General features: G+C 58.3%; 1 protein-coding gene across 4 annotated transcripts in view; it reads right to left on the bottom strand.

Annotated features, from left to right (window-relative positions):
• The window catches only part of ZFPM1 (zinc finger protein, FOG family member 1), a 140,362-nt gene that overhangs the window by 21,347 nt on the left and 100,811 nt on the right, over window positions 1-18,204 (bottom strand). For all 4 annotated transcript variants that reach the window (XM_075008963.1, XM_075008966.1, XM_075008965.1 and 1 more), the window contains exon 4: window positions 910-1,043. In XM_075008963.1, the coding sequence (XP_074865064.1) occupies window positions 910-1,043 (134 nt within the window). The remainder of the gene's footprint in view (window positions 1-909; window positions 1,044-18,204) is intronic.

Here is an 18,204-nt window from a genome sequence, read left to right as displayed (position 1 = left end):
GGGGAGAGCCCTTTTTAAATGGAAAGAGGGTTGGTTTAAAAGCTGAGCCGCAGTGCTGCCTCCCAACGTTCCCCCTCGGTTTTTCCATCCCAGGTGCGGATTCATTTCTTATGTGCGCCGAGGCACGTCTGGACATGCGCCACCAGTAGAGACACAGGCTGCTAACCAGCCGGACAGTGTTCGAATCCCTCCTGGATGGACGCCCCAGAGCTCAGCTTGTGGGGAACACTGAGTGCTGCCCTCTGCTGGCCAAGGCCAACTCTGGCAGCTCTTGGTGCCTCCGCTGAGCCCGGCTGGGGGCATGAGGATCCGTCCGGGGTCTCTGTGGATAGGCAGAGGGATCCCACGCTCTGACCATCCAGTCTCCCCTGGGGCCTGTTTGCGGCTGGCTCTGCGCTTCAATTGCCTAGAATGAGATGCACCAGGCTGCATCTCTGTGGCTAGAGTCTCCAGCAGCTGCCACCGGTCCTGGACACAAACCCCGGAGAGCTGAGAGCCAGCCAAGAGCTCGGCTGTGTTCCTCCAGCTCCTTCTACTCTGCAGCCTTGGCAGGCTTAAGTGCCGCTAACCAGGGCATTTGTTCAGATGCAAATAAGGCAACAGATCTGCACCTATGTAAATCGGGGCCACGAGCTATTTGCATAAAACCTCCGGATTTCCGAGCTTTCAGCCTTAATACGGACAGGCCCCTCGCAAGCACTTTCTGAAGGAATTAAAGTAAATCACCGCACAGTGACGCGCCCGCATCCCATAGCTGGTCTGGAGATGCCACCCCAGGGACACCCGGGAGCGCTCCTGCAGGGCGGCCGGGGGCGGACCTCGTCCTTCCAGACGGGGACTGGCATTGACAGACCTCACCCAGACCAGCTGTGCGATGCCCAAGCAATGGGCGCACAGAGTGGCTCTTACCGTCTCGCTCTGCCCCGGGGAGGCCGGCTCGCTGTGGATATTTCCGGGGTACGGGCCCCAGGACAGTCCCTCCGGCAGGCTCCGCCTAGCGCACACTCTGCTGTCCCCTTCCAACGCCACCAGCTCCAGCTCATCTGGGGAGAGAGAGGACAAGAGGAGGGTGAGAACTGGGGCTTGGGTGAAGCCCAGCCTCACCCACTGCCTCTAGGGCAGGTGCTCCCTCCTCAGGGTACCACATCATGGCCAGACCACCCCCAGCAAACTCAGCCGCCTCACGGCAGATGGCACCATTCCAAGGGCCTGGCCAGGCCCTCTGGCGGATGGAGGGGCAAAGGGGACGGCTGCCCTGGGGTCCAGCTTTTCTCTGGGCCCCTTTGAAGTTCTGGTAGCGCTGACCCACCGCACAGCTGTGGGGGGCCCAGCGCCGCTGTCTCAGAGGTGCTAAGGGTAACTGCCCTTGGCTCCACCCCTTCCACCTGGGGCCCTGCCCCTTCGGGGGCACAGACCTGAGCCCCCTTTTGCTTTGGGGCTCGTGGTGGCTGCTGGGGGCGTGGCGGCAACCTGTGAAAGCCAAGTACAGCCTGTGCACCCCGCCTGATGTCAGACGAAACCCGGTTCCAGTTCAGCAGGGAGCAAGGCAGACCTCCGCTCGGCCGCTTACACACATGCAAGGAACCGCCCTCCGCTGGGACCCACAGCCCAGCAGGACGCAGGCGAGCGCCTGAGCCCGTCTGCCGGGGATTTCCAGGTCAGTTTGGTGGCGGCTGCGGGCGCCCTGCTAATCAGCTGGGTGGCACCTGAATCTCTCCTGAGTGGCTCCCCTTAGTGCTCAGCTTACAGGGAACACTGGGCCCCACCCTCACCTACGCCTCCCCTCCTGCCCAGCACTTCCGGACTGCCAGGACCCAGCTGATCGATGCCCCATCCCTGCTCCTCGCCCCCTTGGGGCTGGAACATTGCGAATCAGCTGATTTGTGGCTTTGGGACTCGGGGAGGAGCAGAGACAGGCAGCCCCCGAGGGTGGATCAGCGATGCGGTGGCCAAGAGAAAAGCCGTTTTGTTTTGTCCTCAGGTGCGTACGGCCCAGCCTGATGCTGCTCCGTGAGCCCAAAGCATCAGAGCAGGTGAGTTCTGAAGGGCCCAGCTCTATCGCGGGACGCCTGCGCCCCGGCCAGGGTGGAGCGTTCACGCAGGCGGGCTGCTGGCACGCTTAACCCCGGCTGCGTGCAAACGGGAGCAGCGTTGCACTGCGGATAGGACACCTGAGGCCAGGCTGCATCTTTGCTCGCCCACTAATGGGAGAGCTGCAGTAATCCTCAGTGCAATACCATTGCAAGGCAAGGCAAAGACCGCTGCAGCAAAGCTTCTTCCTGTGGGTGTGCAGGAGGAGGGACCATCCTGCCACTGGCCCTGTTCTTGCATAAAACCATCCCGAAACAGACAGGGTGACTGGGGAAGGGGACCATGTGATCCCTCCAGCCCAGGGAGGGGCTGGGACAACCCCTCCTCCACCCCAGGCCTCTTCTCCTGCCCTGCTTCCTCCCAGACCTTGCTCACCCAGCCTCTGCACACAACCAATTCAGCCCAGGGGAGCAGCTGGCAGTGTTCCCTGGACACTGAGCACTGGGGTGGCTGCCCAGGAAAGAGTCAGGTGCCGGCCAGCTGATTAGCAGAGGGGCCCCAGCCAGCAGCCTGTTTCCACTAGTGGTGCACAGCTGCATGTGCCTTGGTGCATGTAACAAAATTCAGTCTTCCCAGGGATGGGAAAAATTAGAGGAAACCCTGCTAGTGGGGTCTGCACCAGCAGCTGGGTTCTGCCCGCCCCATGCACACCAGCAGCAGGGTTCCACCTCCCTATGCACACCAGCAGCAGAGCTCCACCCGCTTGTGCACACCAGCAGCAGGGTTCCGCCTCCCTATGCACACCAGCAGCAGAGCTCCACCCCCTTGTGCACACCAGCAGCAGAGTTCCACCCCCCCGTGCAGACCAGCAGCAGAGTTCCGCCCCCCCATACACACCAGCAGCAGGGTTCTGCCCCCCCCATGCACAGCAGCAGCACGGTTCTGCCCCCCTATGCACACCAGCAGCAGAGTTCTGCCCCCCATGCACACCAGCAGCAGAGTTCCGCCCCCCTGTGCACACCAGCAGCAGAGTTCCTCCCCCCCGTGCACACCAGCAGTAGGATTCTGCCCCCCCTGTGCATACCAGCAGCAGAGTTCTGCCCCCCCATGCACACCAGCAGCAGGGTTCCACCCCCCTGTGCACACCAGCAGCAGGGTTCCACCCCCCTGTGGACACCACCAGCAGGGTTCCGCCCCCCTGTGAACGCCAGCAGCAGGGTTCCGGCCCCCGTGCACACCAGCAGCAGAGTTCCGCCCCCCCATGCACACCAGCAGCAGGGCTCCACCCCCCCCGTGCAGACCAGCAGCAGGCTTCTGCCCCCCATGCACACCAGCAGCAGGCTTCTGTCCTCCTATGCACACCAGCAGCAGAGGTCTGCCCCCCCCATGCACAGCAGCAGCATGGTTCCGCCCCCCTATGCACACCAGCAGCAGAGTTCCACCCCCCCGTGCACACCAGCAGCAGGGTTCCACCCCCCCATGCACACCAGCACCAGTGTTCTGCTCCCCGTGCACACCAGCAGCAGAGTTCCGCCCCCTATGCACACCAGCAGCAGGGTTCCAGCCCCCTGTGCACACCAGCAGCAGAGTTCCGCCCCCCCATGCACAACAGCAGCAGGGTTCCAGCCCCCCTATGCACACCAGCAGCAGGGTTCCACCCCCCTGCGCACACCAGCAGCAGAGTTCCGCCCCCCTGTGCACACCAGCAGCAGGGTTCCGCCCCCCTGTGAACACAGCAGCAGGGTTTCAGCCCCTGTGCACACCAGCAGCAGGGTTCCACCCCCCCCGTGCACGCAACAGGGTTCCGCCCCCCCGTGCGCACCAGCAGCAGGGTTCCACCCCCCCGTGCAAACCAGCAGCAGGGTTCCGCCCCCCCGTGCACGCCAGCAGCAGAGTTCCGCCCCCCCCCACACCAGCAGCAGGGTTCCGCCCCCCCGTGCACACCAGCAGCAGAGTTCCACCCCCCCATGCACACCAGCAGCAGGGTTCCGACCCCCCTGTGCATGCCAGCAGCAGGGTTCCACCCCCGCCGCGCAAGCAGCAGGGTTCCGCCCCCCTGTGCGCACCAGCAGCAGGGTTCCACCCCCCCATGCAAACCAGCAGCAGAGTTCCGCCCCCCCCGTGCACGCCAGCAGCAGAGTTCCGCCCCCACTGCACACCAGCAGCAGGGTTCCGCCACCCCTGTGCATACCAGCAGCAGAGTTCTGCCCCCCCATGCACACCAGCAGCAGGGTTCCACCCCCCTGTGCACACCAGCAGCAGGGTTCCACCCCCCTGTGCACACCAGCAGCAGGGTTCCGCCCCCCTGTGAACGCCAGCAGCAGGGTTCCGGCCCCCGTGCACACCAGCAGCAGAGTTCCGCCCCCCCATGCACACCAGCAGCAGGGCTCCACCCCCCCGTGCAGACCAGCAGCAGGCTTCTGCCCCCCATGCACACCAGCAGCAGAGTTCTGCCCCCCCATGCACACCAGCAGCAGGCTTCTGTCCTCCTATGCACACCAGCAGCAGAGGTCTGCCCCCCCCATGCACAGCAGCAGCATGGTTCCGCCCCCCTATGCACGCCAGCAGCAGAGTTCCACCCACCCGTGCACACCAGCAGCAGGGTTCCACCCCCCCATGCACACCAGCAGCAGTGTTCTGCTCCCCGTGCACACCAGCAGCAGAGTTCTGCCCCCTATGCACACCAGCAGCAGGGTTCCAGCCCCCTGTGCACACCAGCAGCAGAGTTCCGCCCCCCATGCACAACAGCAGCAGGGTTCCAGCCCCCCTATGCACACCAGCAGCAGGGTTCCACCCCCCTGCGCACACCAGCAGCAGAGTTCCACCCCCCTGTGCACACCAGCAGCAGGGTTCCGCCCCCCTGTGAACACAGCAGCAGGGTTTCAGCCCCTGTGCACACCAGCAGCAGGGTTCCACCCCCCCCCCCGTGCACGCAACAGGGTTCCGCCCCCCCGTGCGCACCAGCAGCAGGGTTCCACCCCCCCGTGCAAACCAGCAGCAGGGTTCCGCCCCCCCGTGCACGCCAGCAGCAGAGTTCCGCCCCCCCCACACCAGCAGCAGGGTTCCGCCCCCCTGTGCACACCAGCAGCAGAGTTCCACCCCCCCATGCACACCAGCAGCAGGGTTCCGACCCCCCTGTGCACGCCAGCAGCAGGGTTCCACCCCCCCATGCAAACCAGCAGCAGAGTTCCGCCCCCCCCGTGCACGCCAGCAGCAGAGTTCCGCCCTCACTGCACACCAGCAGCAGGGTTCCGCCACCCCGTGCACACCAGCAGCAGAGTTCCGCCCCACCCCCGTGCACACCAGCAGCAGGGTTCCACCCCGTGCATACCAGCAGCAGGGTTCTGCCCCCCCCCGTGCGCACCAGCAGCAGGGTTCCGCCCCCCCATGCACACCAACAGCAGAGTTCCTCCCCCCCGTGCACACCAGCAGCAGCGTTCCGCCCCCCCATGCACACCAGCAGCAGGTTTCCACCCCCCCCGTGCAAGCAGCAGGGTTCTGCCCCCCATGCACACCAGCAGCAGAGCTCTGCCCCCCGTTCACACCAGCAGCAGTGTTCCACCCCCCCGTGCACACCAGCAGCAGAGTTCCGCCCCCTCCGTGCACGTCAGCAGCAGATTTCCGCCCCCCTCTGCATACCAGCAGCAGGGTTCCACCCCCCCGTGCATGCCAGCAGCAGGGTTCTCCCCCCGCGTGCACACCAGCAGCAGAGTTCCGCCCTCCTGTGCACAGCAGCAGCAGGGTTCCACCCCCCGTGCACACCAGCAGCAGAGTTCCGCCCCACCCCCGTGCACACCAGCAGCAGGGTTCCACCCCCGTGCATACCAGCAGCAGGGTTCCACCCCCCCATGCACACCAACAGCAGAGTTCCTCCCCCCCGTGCACGCCAGCAGCAGAGTTCCGCCCCCCCGTGCACACCAGCAGCAGAGTTCCGCCCCCCCGTGCACGCCAGCAGCAGAGTTCTGCCCCCCCCGTGCACACCAGCAGCAGAGTTCCGCCCCCCCGTGCATGCCAGCAGCAGAGTTCCGCCCTCCTGTGCACGCCAGCAGCAGGGTTCTGCCCCCCGTGCACACCACCAGCAGAGTTCTGCCCCCTGTGCACACCAGCAGCAGAGTTCCGCCCCCTCCGTGCACGTCAGCAGCAGAGTTCCGCCCCCCTCTGCATACCAGCAGCAGGGTTCCACCCCCCCGTGCATGCCAGCAGCAGGGTTCTCCCCCCGCGTGCACACCAGCAGCAGAGTTCCGCCCTCCTGTGCACAGCAGCAGCAGGGTTCCACCCCCCGTGCACACCAGCAGCAGAGTTCCGCCCCACCCCCGTGCACACCAGCAGCAGGGTTCCACCCCCGTGCATACCAGCAGCAGGGTTCCACCCCCCCATGCACACCAACAGCAGAGTTCCTCCCCCCCGTGCACGCCAGCAGCAGAGTTCCGCCCCCCCGTGCACACCAGCAGCAGAGTTCCGCCCCCCCGTGCACGCCAGCAGCAGAGTTCTGCCCCCCCCGTGCACACCAGCAGCAGAGTTCCGCCCCCCCGTGCATGCCAGCAGCAGAGTTCCGCCCTCCTGTGCACGCCAGCAGCAGGGTTCTGCCCCCCGTGCACACCACCAGCAGAGTTCTGCCCCCTGTGCACACCAGCAGCAGGGTTCCACCCCCCGTGCACACCACCAGCAGGTTTCCACCCCCTGTGCACACCAGCAGCAGGGTCCCGGCCCCCTCTGCGGATACCAGCATCAGCGGGGAAGCAGCGCAGTGCAGCCCCAGCTTGCTCAGCTCTCCCTGGCCACTTCCCTCCTGTGAGTGCCAACTCCTCCTGCCCACCGCTGCCCACCCCAGAGGCCCTACCGGCTGCTGGCCAGCCCCCTAGCCCCTTCCACCCATGGTGTTTGTGTTGCCCCTGCAAAGAAAATTCAACACAGTGATGCTGCAGCCAGCAACTGGCAGAGGCAAGAGGACCAGAACTATCTTTCCACTCAAGGCAAGAGCAGGGAACAGATTCGAATTCAGGCCGAAGTGCAGGCTCTAGGGAGCTGGGTAAATGCAGGGACTCATGCTCATGTTCAGAGGGTCAGAGTGACGCTACCTGTGTGGGGTTGGAGTGAGTCCTGAGCTGGGTACTATTCAATACAGTCCTTCCCGATTTTGATAACCACGCGGAGAGCGCCGTATGCTCATTACATCTGCCGGTGATGCCAAGCGGGGAGCAGTGGCAAGCAGTTTGGAGGACTAGATTAGAATTCAAAGCTACCCTGACAAATGAGACAATTGCTCTGAAATCATAAGATGAAATGCAATAAAGCAAAGTGCAACCTAGTTCACTCTGGGAGGAAAAACCCGATGCACAGCTACAAGAGTGGGGCTCGCTGGCCAGGCCGTGACGCTGCCGGAAAGGATCGGAGGTGACAGTGAACCACAAAGTGAATATGAACAGTAACAGAGAAGTAGCCATGTTAACCTGGACTCCAACAAAACAAAGCAGCAGAAATGTAGCGCTTCAAAGATCAACAAAATGGTTTATCCGGTGATAAGCTTTCGTGGGACGGGTCTAGAGACGTGACTCTGTCCCACGAAAGCCCATCACCGAATAAACCGTTTGGTTAGTTTTTAAATTGCTACATTTCTGCTGCTTTGTTTTATTAAAGTGAATGTGAGTTGCTGTTGTGAAAAAAGCAAAAAGCCTCATACGAATAAGGGGATTTCGCAGTTGGCGGGGACCTTTAGAAAACAATCCCTGTCTGGACGAGCCACGCGGCAGCGAGACGTGGCAATTTCAGAGAGCTGCGGCCGCTGGCAGGCTAACGAGGTGCTGAATGTGTATTTCAACATCTCCTTAGTAATCTTCGAAATGGCCATGCGAATGGCCATTTCGAAGATTTGGGCTAGTGTAGACGTAGCCAGGCTGATGTATTCACAGGAGCGAATCATGGAATCATAGACTCCTAGGGTGGAAGGGACTGCAGGGGGTCATTAAATTCAGTCCCTGCCCAAAGCAGGACCAACCCCAACTAAATCCATTCAAGGCAAGAGGAGGGAGTGGATTCAAATTCAGGCCAGGACTTCATCAAGCCGGGACTTAAAAACCTCTAGGGATGGAGATTCCACCACCTCTCTTGGTACCGCATTCCAATGCTTCACCACCCTCCTGGGGAAGTAGGTTGGAATGTAGTATGTCAGACGCAGGAGGTAATTGTTCTGCTCTCTTCGCCCTGGGGGAGCCTCCGCTGCAGTACTGTCCCACGGGAGCAAAGATGTGGACACACTGGAGAGACAGACTCCAAGGGAGAGCAACCACAGTGACAAAGGGTTTAGAAGCCCTGTCCTAGGAGGAAAGGTTAAAAAGACTGGATCTGCTTAGTCTTGGGGCAAGAGTGTTGCGGGGGACCTGATAACAGCCTGCAACTCCATTCAGGGCTGTCCCAAGGAAGACAGTGATCAATGGTTGTGTGTGTCCACAGAAGGTAGGAGAAGTAATGGGTTTAACCGGCAGGCTGGGAGATGTAGGTTAGATAGCAGGAAAACTTGTCTAACTCTAAGGGTAAGTAAGTTCTGGAACCAGCTTCCAAGGGAGCTGGTGGGATCCCCATCCCTGGAGGTTTCTTAGAGCAGGTTGGACAGACAGCTGCCAGGGTTGGTCAGGGTCAAGCTGGTGCTGTCTCAGCACAGGGGCTGGACTTGATGACTCCTTTTGGACCCTTCCACCTGGACATTTCGCCAGCTCTTTGACATCATTTTCACCAGCTGGGGCTGGTCCTGCTTTGGGCAGGGACTGGACCCTGATGGCTTCCTGAGGTCTCTTCTCGCCCTTGGATTCTACAGTTCTATGTCTTGCGGCACAGTTCCAGATGGCTTGGGTTTACTTTACACCTTCCTCTGTATCTCTCAGTGGGGGTCTCCTACCACAGTCAGGAATGGGCACCCTTCATGGTCACGGCCCTCGGCGGTACTCAGTCTCTCCAGCCAGCCTGTTTTTCGTCTTTCGGCTCTAACGCCACATAGCACATTGGTTTGCACCACGTTGCTGCCTCTCGCCATGAAAGAGGCTGTTCTCCGGTGATCTTAAAGCCTCTTCCATCATGGGCCCTGGCGTTCCGTCCCAATGGGGGCTGTAAGAGCGGCTTCAGTCCCTAGAATGCTAAGTGGGGGCAGTTTCGGGGCTTAATGGCCTTGATTATCTGATCAGCTTCTAGTTCTAATGGTTAGATAACATGTAAATACACTATGAAGGCTGCTCTGAAGTGTTTTAACTGCGCTTTTGTCTTTCAGAGGGCAGATAAGATGGCAGCTAACCAATACTCAAATGGGAGCTAAATGGAGACTCCATCAACCACTCAGCAGCGTTAAAGCAAAGCTGCCAATGGGAAGGGGGTGGTCACTGTGTCCACAGAGAACCTGCGACGCTCAGAGAGAGACTCATCAAGCCCAAGGTCGGAAGGGACGACTGGGATCATCTACCACAGGAGATCACATCCTGTCCACAGAGCTCATCTTGTTTTAAACATTGCCAGCTGGGGAAATCCACCACCTCCCTTGGCAAGTTGGTCCCCAGACTAGTTACTTTCATGGTGAAAATTGACCCCTTAGTTCCAGTCTGAATTCTTCTAGCTTCCACATCCAACAGTTGGATCCTGTTAGACTCCCTCTGCTAGACTGACGAGCGCATTATTAAAGTTGTGTTCCCTACATAAGTACATACAGTCTGTGATTTCACCACCTCTTTGTTACGCTAACTCCTGGCATCTCGCCTGGGGCTCTTCTCTGAGCCTTCTCCAATTTAGCAATGTCCTTCTTGAATTGTGGGCCACAGAACCAGATGGTTTTCAGCCAGGGTCACACCAGTGTCAAAGACAGAGGTAAATAACCTTCCTCCTTCTCATCAAGATTCCCTCATTTGTACATTCAAGGATTGCATTCTCTCCTACAGCCACACCCTCACACGTTCGGCTCATGATTCATGATTACTTCCAACTCTTTCAGGGTCAGTGCTTCCCGATACAGTCCCCCATCCCGTAAGTATGGCCCACACCCTTTGCTCCAAAGGGTATCCCTTGACACCGAGCTGTTGTGTGCCTGAGCCCAGCTCAGCAAGCAATCTGAACTGCTCTTCATCGGTGCCCTGTTCGCTTCGTTTACAACCATTCCAACTCCTGCCTAACCTGCATGCTTTATTAGTGAGGATTTGATGTTTTCATCCAGGTCACTGATAAAAAGGTTCAACAGCCAAGCACCGATCCCTGCAGGTCTCCACTAGAAACACACCCTTTCAAGATATTTCCTGGATTATAAATGACACTTTGAGACCTATCAGTTAGACAGCTTTTAATTCATTTAATCTATGCCAAGTTAATTTCACAGCGTTCCTGTTTTTTAATCAAAATGTCGTGCCGTACCAAGTCAAACACCTTCCAGAACTCAGACTATATTAGATCAGTACCATTGTCTTTACTGATCATGCTTGTAATCTCTTCAAAAATAGATAGCCTGTTAGCAAAGCAGGATCTATTTTCCAACCCCCCCATGTTGATTGGCATTAAATTCCTTTAATTCTTTGCGAATTGAGTTTCATCTCAGCTGCTCCATTATCTTGCCCAGATCAATATCAGGCTGACAGGTCTATAATTACCCAGGTTATCCTGTTTACCCTTTTAAAATATCGGTGCAACATTTGCTTTTGTCAGAAGCTTCCCAGCTGTTCCATGGCTTATTGAAAAGAGAGCGTTCCAGGCAGGCAGCCCTCTTGGAAAGCTGACCAGTCTGAGGTCCAACCTCGCCTGTCGGTGACGTGAGCCTGCGAGTGAAATCACATTGCTCCTTTTGCTCTGCACACCCATGCCGATTATCCAGGCAGGGAGGGGATGAAAGGCAGAGAGTCCTGCCTCTGAGCACATACTAGGGCTGGAGATGTACAGAAACAGCTCTCTTGTATCGTCCATGGGACCATGATGGCCTGAATAAGAGACTCAATTTCAAGCTCCTGCCAAAGAGGAGAGAACAATGAGGTCAGCAATGAGGCTAGAACAATGGGAGGGTAGCATCCCATTGCGTTGTTGGGTGGCTGGTGAAGAGGCTTAGGGGAGGGCAGAGGGCGGTGTGCCGGTGATACTTTTTCAAGTCAGTAACAGTCCTACTGACCAGAGCCTCATTCATAAATCAATGAAGATGCAGGGTTTGCCTTTGACAGCAGGAAACGTTCTGGGCACACGTTGTCTGGGCTCCCTCTCAGATAGCAAAAGACCCCCAGTGTTGGAGACCTGCCAGCTCCACCCCCTGCTTGGATCTGCCACTCCAGGCCATCATGGTTTTGGGCAGTATTATCTGCCCCATGGAAATTCAGCCCACCCGTGGGAGCCAGTAGGCCCAGAGGAGAAGGCAAGCTGCCCTAGCAATAAGAAATGCCATGAGACAAAATTAATGCTGGCTGGCCGGGTTGAAGCCTGATGAGGGGTTTATTATTCCCCTGGCAGGACTCTGGCAGCTCAGGAGGATTACGGAGCCACCAAGGAATGCCTGACTAGGAGGGTGGCTGTGCTGGCTAGAGAACCCAGGAGTCCTGCCTCTGTTCAGGGCACGACTGAAGGCTTCCTTTGGACGTGATCCTCCTGGAAGCCAGAGGGATTCAGGCCACATTCGCATCTTAGGGTTGATCCCGATTTGGGAAATTAACCGAGCGAAGGTCCATGCTCACTGGGCCGCCTGAGGTCCTGTTACAAACCAGCTTCGCTCTGGGATGAGAGGGGCAGGGGAGGATGGAATAAAGCCACCTGTGCTCAGGAGAAGCCAGATCCCTGCAGGTCCTGGGCCAGCCGCTCACTTGCCTTCTCCAGTTCTCAGTGCAGGAGAAGGGCTGGTCCTTGCTCCAGTCCTGACACCACTGCCTCCTTCCATGGCTGATGAACCATGCAGCAGAACAGAGCTGCTGTGAGGGCTTGGGGACGGCCATGGCTCTGACCCACAGGGGGTCAGAGCCTTGCTCGCAGTGCTGGTGGGCAGGTGGTACCACTCTCCCCAAGGGATGGGAAGATGTCCAGTGCCCCCCACGGTGCTGCGTCTTTGGGATCACACTGCTCTGGGCTGCAAAGGCAGCTGCAGTCACCAGGCAGCGCCAACACTACCACAGCCTTTTGCTGAGCTCCCCAGAGCCTTCTGCCTTGGTGGGCCCATTGGCTTGGACCCCCATGGATCAGATCCTTCCAACGCTGCCTTCCCTGCAGCCCACTGGAGCCAGAGAAGACCACCCCCAGTTCTATTTCAGAACCCCGTGTCCAGGCAGAGCTCCCTGCCCAAACCTTCCCATTCCACCTCCTTCTGCCCACGCCGTGCCGACTGCCAGGCACAGAGAAGCCGAGAGCAGCTTTGCTGGCCGTGGGTGGGTTAAATTCAGCCTCCAGCCTGAGGTGACTGGCTGATTTCCTCCTCTTTTGGCTGGTGGGGTCGGGGTCAGAGACCTATGTCCTGTCACTGTCAGGGAACCTGCCAGGACTGTTTCTGAGATGTCTCTTCCAGCAGGTGGCTCTGACCCCAGAAGCCTCTCCCCCTTCAATGTGTGAGATCAGCCCAGAAGGTGGGGACTGAACACACCCAGCCCACAAGCTGGTGGCACAAGACCTATCCTCAGGAGAAGCCAGATCCCTGCAGGTCCTGAGCCAGCCCCTCACTTGCCTTCTCCAGTTCTCAGTGCAGGGGAGCCCAGTGCTCAAGGTCCCATCGTAAGGGTGGCTGTGCTGGCTAGAGAACCCAGGAGTCCTGCCTCTGTTCTGGGCACGACTGAAGGCTTCCTTTGGACATGATCTTCCTGGAAGCCAGAGGGACTCAGGCCACATTTGCATCTTAGGGTCAATCCCGATTTAGGAAATTAGCCCAGCGAAAGTCCATGCTCACTGGGCCGCCTGAGGTCCTGTTACAAACCAGCTTCGCTCTGGGATGAGAGGGGCATGGCAGGATGGAAAAAAGCCACATCTCTCTGGCAAGACAAGGCAGGAGGCCAAGAGGAGACTGCAGAGGAAGCAGATCCCCTGTCCTCTTGTCCCCTGGGGCCCCCAGCCACACCAGACCACGTGCCGTTAAGGAGAGACCGGGCCTTTGAAGAACTCAGCTGGATTCGCTCCTTTGACACGAACTCCACCTGCCTGTCTCGTCTCTGGCTCCTGGAGCAGTGCGAAGGACTCTGAAGGGCAGGGGCAGTGTACCCCCAACACCGGTGTTCCCTGTAAGGCAAGTGCTCGGGCAGCCGCCCAGGAGAGATTCAGATGCCGCCCAGCGGATTAACAGAGCACCCCCGGCCAGCAACGTGTGTGTCTGCCAGTGGTGCACATTCATGCATGCCTCAGTACATGTGACAAAATTTATTCCGCACACGGATGGAAAGAATTAGAGGGCTCCCTGCCCCACACCCTCCTCCTGGGGGGACACTGAGACCAGGGAACAAAGCCCAAACAGAACAGGGACCAAAAAGCAATTGAACCCACCCTCCCTCCCAGTCAGAGACGGGCCACAGAGGAAGGACTCTGAACCCACCCGGCACAGGCTCGGAGCCTAGCCATGGTCAGAGCTAGGGGCTGACAGGGCTGATCCCTGCTGGGCCAGTGGGAAGGGTGAGGTCTGCAGAGCACAGAGCTGGGGGCTTTGGGCTCTCGAAAGCAGGCAGCGCCCCAGAAGAGAGCTGCGGGCAGTGGGGAACGTACCTGGAGTCTCCCAGCAGACTTCATGCGGCTGTTCCACTGAAGGCACCACCCAGGGCTGAGCCCAGCCCTGGACTTGCCTCCTGCTTCAGCCCTGGGACACCCGTCCACAGAACAATGGCTCACATTTTTACAGCGTCTCTCCCGTAAGGGAGCCCACCGCAATGCAGCCAGCTCTGGGGTTGGCAGCCCCTGGCGCAGCCGGGAACCCCTCCTCGTACAGAGGGCTGGGAGTGCGAGCGTGCCTCCTGAGCCCAGTGCGTAAGGACTTGTCCTGACAGACAGAGTACTCTGAGCTTGGAGAGGTTAATAGCTTGCTACTACCAACATCCCCAGCCCAGGGCCAGCTGAAGCCATTAAAAATCCCAGTCCGTGGGACTGCTGTGCACAGGCTCCGGACGGCTGGTGTCTCCCTTCCCGACTGAAGGGACCTGGAGCCCCTTTCCCCAGGGCCCAGCCAGAAAGCGGCTGCCTTGGTCATTAGAGATCGCTCCGGGTCTAAACCCTGGAGACTGTAACTCAGGTCATGTGCCCTGGCATGTGGGGGGCGGGTCCCCAGGCCCTGCTCCACCCGCAGGCAGAGGCGACTCTCACTCAGCAGGAGAACAGGAGGTGATGGGCGACAGGGACACAGCGTAGAACAGACTTGTCAGCACAGGTACCAGAAGCCGTCAGGACAATCCAGCTGGGGGAGAGGGGCCCAGAGGGGTCCCTGAGCCGGGCCCTGGTCCTCCTTCCTTCCTCTCCAGCCAGCCCAGACTGCCCCACTCACCAGCCCAGTTCCAATTCCAACCAGCCAGGCCCCTCCACACACCTGTTCCCTGTTGCCCGGGGAAGAAAGGGGTCACCTGGTTGCTTAGGTTACAAAGGGCCTGGAGGGCCATTGCTGATGTGTGAGAATTCATCACACTGAAACTCCCACCGCCACTGTGCACTGATGCTGTGCCTGGGGAAACCGAGGCACGCTCCGCGGGTTACTACAGGACAGTCGGAAACACATGCACCTGAAACAGGGGAATAAAATCTCCACACCCGTCACTTGGTCACATCATGCTCCTGCCCCCTACCGGGGCTCCCTCTAATTTTTCCATGCGTGGAATAAATTTTGTTACGTGCACCAAGGTATGTGCAGATGTACACCAGCAGCTGCTGGCTGCAGACACTGTTGGGACTCGCTAATCAGGCAGGCGTACCTGAACCTCTCTTCAGATGCAGCCAAGTGCTCAGCGTAGAGAGAACACTTCCCCAGACTTCCAGAGAGAGTCCTCAACCTTCCCAGAGGAGTAAAGACCACCACGCTGCAGAAGAAGACTAAGATGGGGCCTTCTGTGGGAAGGGCTCCTGCTGAGGAGCTTTGGGCTGCTGGGATCTGGCCCCCAGGACAGTCCAAGGAGCTGCTGGTTGGGCCTATGGAGCTTGGCTGTTGCTTGCCGCAGCAGCAAACAGGAATCCTGCAGCAATAAGGCGGTGCTGTGTTTTTCAGGGTGGGGTAGCATGGCTGGGAGCTGGTTTCTCGCACATGTTTCTCCTTTGAGCAGCTTCGTTCCGAAGGAAACCCCAGGGGAAATGAGTGACACTGAGACGGCTTGACCAGGCTTGGGGGTTACACAGCGGCCCCGGCCAGCTGGACAAAGCAGCTGATTTTGTCCCCTATTCCCATCTCCCCAACCCCTGCCAGCCCCTTCGCTCCTCTCTCTCCCCCGTCCCCTCATCTCACGGGCTAATCAGCCGCGTTTGGGTCAGGAGACCACGTCTCCGAGATAAGAGAGCCGGCCCGACGCTTTCCATGTCAGAGCACTCCATCTTCTGCGTATCAATCCCCAGCAGAGAAAACACACGGCCGCTGATAAACAGCAACTGTTCCAGACATGAGGAACAAAAATAGCGCAGCCCGAGCCAGGCTGTGCTCCCTCTGCCCTTGCATGTAGCAATGTGGGGTGCAGGGGGTGAGAGGATGGCCCTGTAATCAGCCGTCCATTAACAGGCAAGGGGACGGGTCAGACGCAGAGGGGGGCTGCAGCCGAGCCGTGAGGATTTCATGCTGCAGCAAAGTCTATAATTCCTTTTAACAGGGACCATTATCCACAAATGCCCATGGGACCATGCGTCCTGCTCCCTCCTTGCAGGGGGACGGTTAATGGCTGGTTGTCCCAGGGCAATTGGTGTGCGGAGCTATGGGTGAGAACAGCATCCGTTCATGAGCAACGTGTTCCAGGCCACGGACCGCCAAAGCTGGAAGAGCCACGTTTTAGTTCTCCTGGCGACTGCTTGCATCTCCACCTGCCCAGGCAAGGCACATTCTGGGGCTGGGCAGCGGGGCGTGTAATTACAAGGCTAACTCACGCACCGGGTTCCCACTCCCAGGGCAAGGCTGGCTTAAACTCACAGCAGGTTAGTTGAAGGCACAGCAGCAAAACCAAACCAGCTGCAGCCTCTGAGAGAATCAATGGCAGAATCCTCAGGAGGTCATTGAGTTCAGTCCCTGGCCCTCACGGCAGAACCAAGGCCATCTGTCCCATCCCTGTTAGATATTTATCCAACCTGATCCTGTTGGATCCTGTATCATAGAGATTTATCCAACCCGTCCTTAAATAGCTCCAATGATGGAGATTCTACAACCACCCAGGGCAATTTATTTCAGTAGTTAGCCCCCTCTGACAGTCTAAATCCAGTCCTAATGTCCAACCTAAACCTCCCTTGCTGGAACGGTAGCGCATTGCTTCTTGTCCTATCATCAGAGCCAAAGGAGAATAATTTTTCTCCCTCTCCCTTCTAATACCCGTAGTTCCCAGAGGCACTGACACCTCATATTAGGATGAGTGAAATCTCTGCTCTACAGCCTTTGTCAAGAACTAGCTGGCCTTTAGTTCGTGCAGGGCTTTAGGTCCTCTGATTGCAGGTTCAATCCTTGGTGCCCATGACCTGCATCAAGTGGTGCATTGGCTGGGAAGAACTGCTGGAAGGTCCCAGAAGATTGGGACAGGCTTCCTCAGCCCAGGGATGCACGTAGTACTCAGAGGCACTGAGACTTCATGCTAGGATGAGTGAAGTCCCTGCTCTACAGCCTTGGCTGAGAGCCAGCTGACCTTTTGTTCATGCAGTAGAGCACAGGACTTTAGTCCTTATGATTGCAGGTTCTATCCCTGGTGCCGGCGACCCGGGTCTGTTGGTGTTACGCACCCTTTCAGGTACTTGAAAGCTGCTCTCACGTCCCCTCTCAGCCTTCGCTTTTCCAAACAAAACAAAGCCACTTCCTCCAGTCTTGCCTCCCAACCTGTGTTTTCTAGACCTTTAATCACTTTTGTTGCTCTTTTTTGGCCCCTCTCCAATTTCTCCGCATCTGGAGTCCCCATGAAGCATGAACACTGCGCTTGTATCACCACTCAAGAGTCCCTGAGAGTGCCTCTTCGCTGTTCAGCATGCTTGAGCTACAGCTCCAGGGCTGACTCGCCCCCAGCTCATGTCAAGCTGTGCTTTAACCTTGCCCGCAGTGAGGCAGAGGTGTTGAGACTGGCAATCCAGGTCTCCTCACTTCCTGCCAGCAGCTGAAAGGGCCGGGTACCACGGGCCTCGGAGCAGCTGACATCCACAGGGCAAGAGCAAGACCCAGCTTTCCATGTCCTGCAGCAAATCAGGTTCAGGCCCAGAGCATCTCAAGCGCAGGCTCCCACATTACAGCAAGGGGCGGCAGGCAGAAACACAGGAGGCGCATGCAGAGAGGAGGAAGAAAGGGAGAAGAGAAGAGAGAAGATTTGGAAGCAGCTCACTCCCCTCTCCCAGGAGTTCAGGGCCAGTTCCCAGTCTCCATCTACAGCCCCTAGCCCTGCGGCTCTGGTTCAGCCCACACAGCTTTGCAGCCCTCATTGCCACGCAAACGGCCCCAGAGGAAGCCCTCCTATCATGCAGGCAAACAACGCTGGATTCCATTATTTCCAGAACAAACGCTGCAGCTGGGAGGCCATTTCTCTCCCTCCACAGGCACAAATGAGACTTTTCCGAGTCCGTGTATTTAGTGCCTTAGGCCTTTAACAACAACTCTGCTAACGAATCCCCTTTGCGATCCGGAGATAGAGGGACCTATACATCACATCCCTTCTTGGGCTGGGCCACACTGCTGCTCCCTAATCCAGCCCCAGAGCAGTGTGCCATCTAATTTTTTCCATCCGGGGCAGAATAAATTTTGTTATGTGCACTGAGACACATGCAGACCTGCACCACCAATGGAAACACACGTTGCCCGTTGTGGGCGTACTACCAATCAGCAGGACGGCACCTGAATCTCTTCTGGGCATCCGCCCAAGTACTCAGCTTACAGGGAACGCTACCTTGGAGCCAACCAACTAGCCAGCAGTCAAAACAAGAGGGGCATGAAGCTGCCTGTTCTCGAATGAGAGACATCGGTTAAGGCTGGGAGGTGGAAAGTGAGGCCCCTTTGCCATGCGGAGGGGACATCTCGCATGCTGGCCTGGCAAGGCAGGCGGGGATGGAAATTAACGAGGAAGG

This window comes from Carettochelys insculpta, chromosome 14, assembly GCF_033958435.1.
Source record: "Carettochelys insculpta isolate YL-2023 chromosome 14, ASM3395843v1, whole genome shotgun sequence".
NCBI classification, from domain to species: domain Eukaryota; kingdom Metazoa; phylum Chordata; order Testudines; family Carettochelyidae; genus Carettochelys; species Carettochelys insculpta.
Note: the sequence above shows the minus strand (reverse complement) of the source record. Positions and strands in the feature narration are given on the sequence as shown.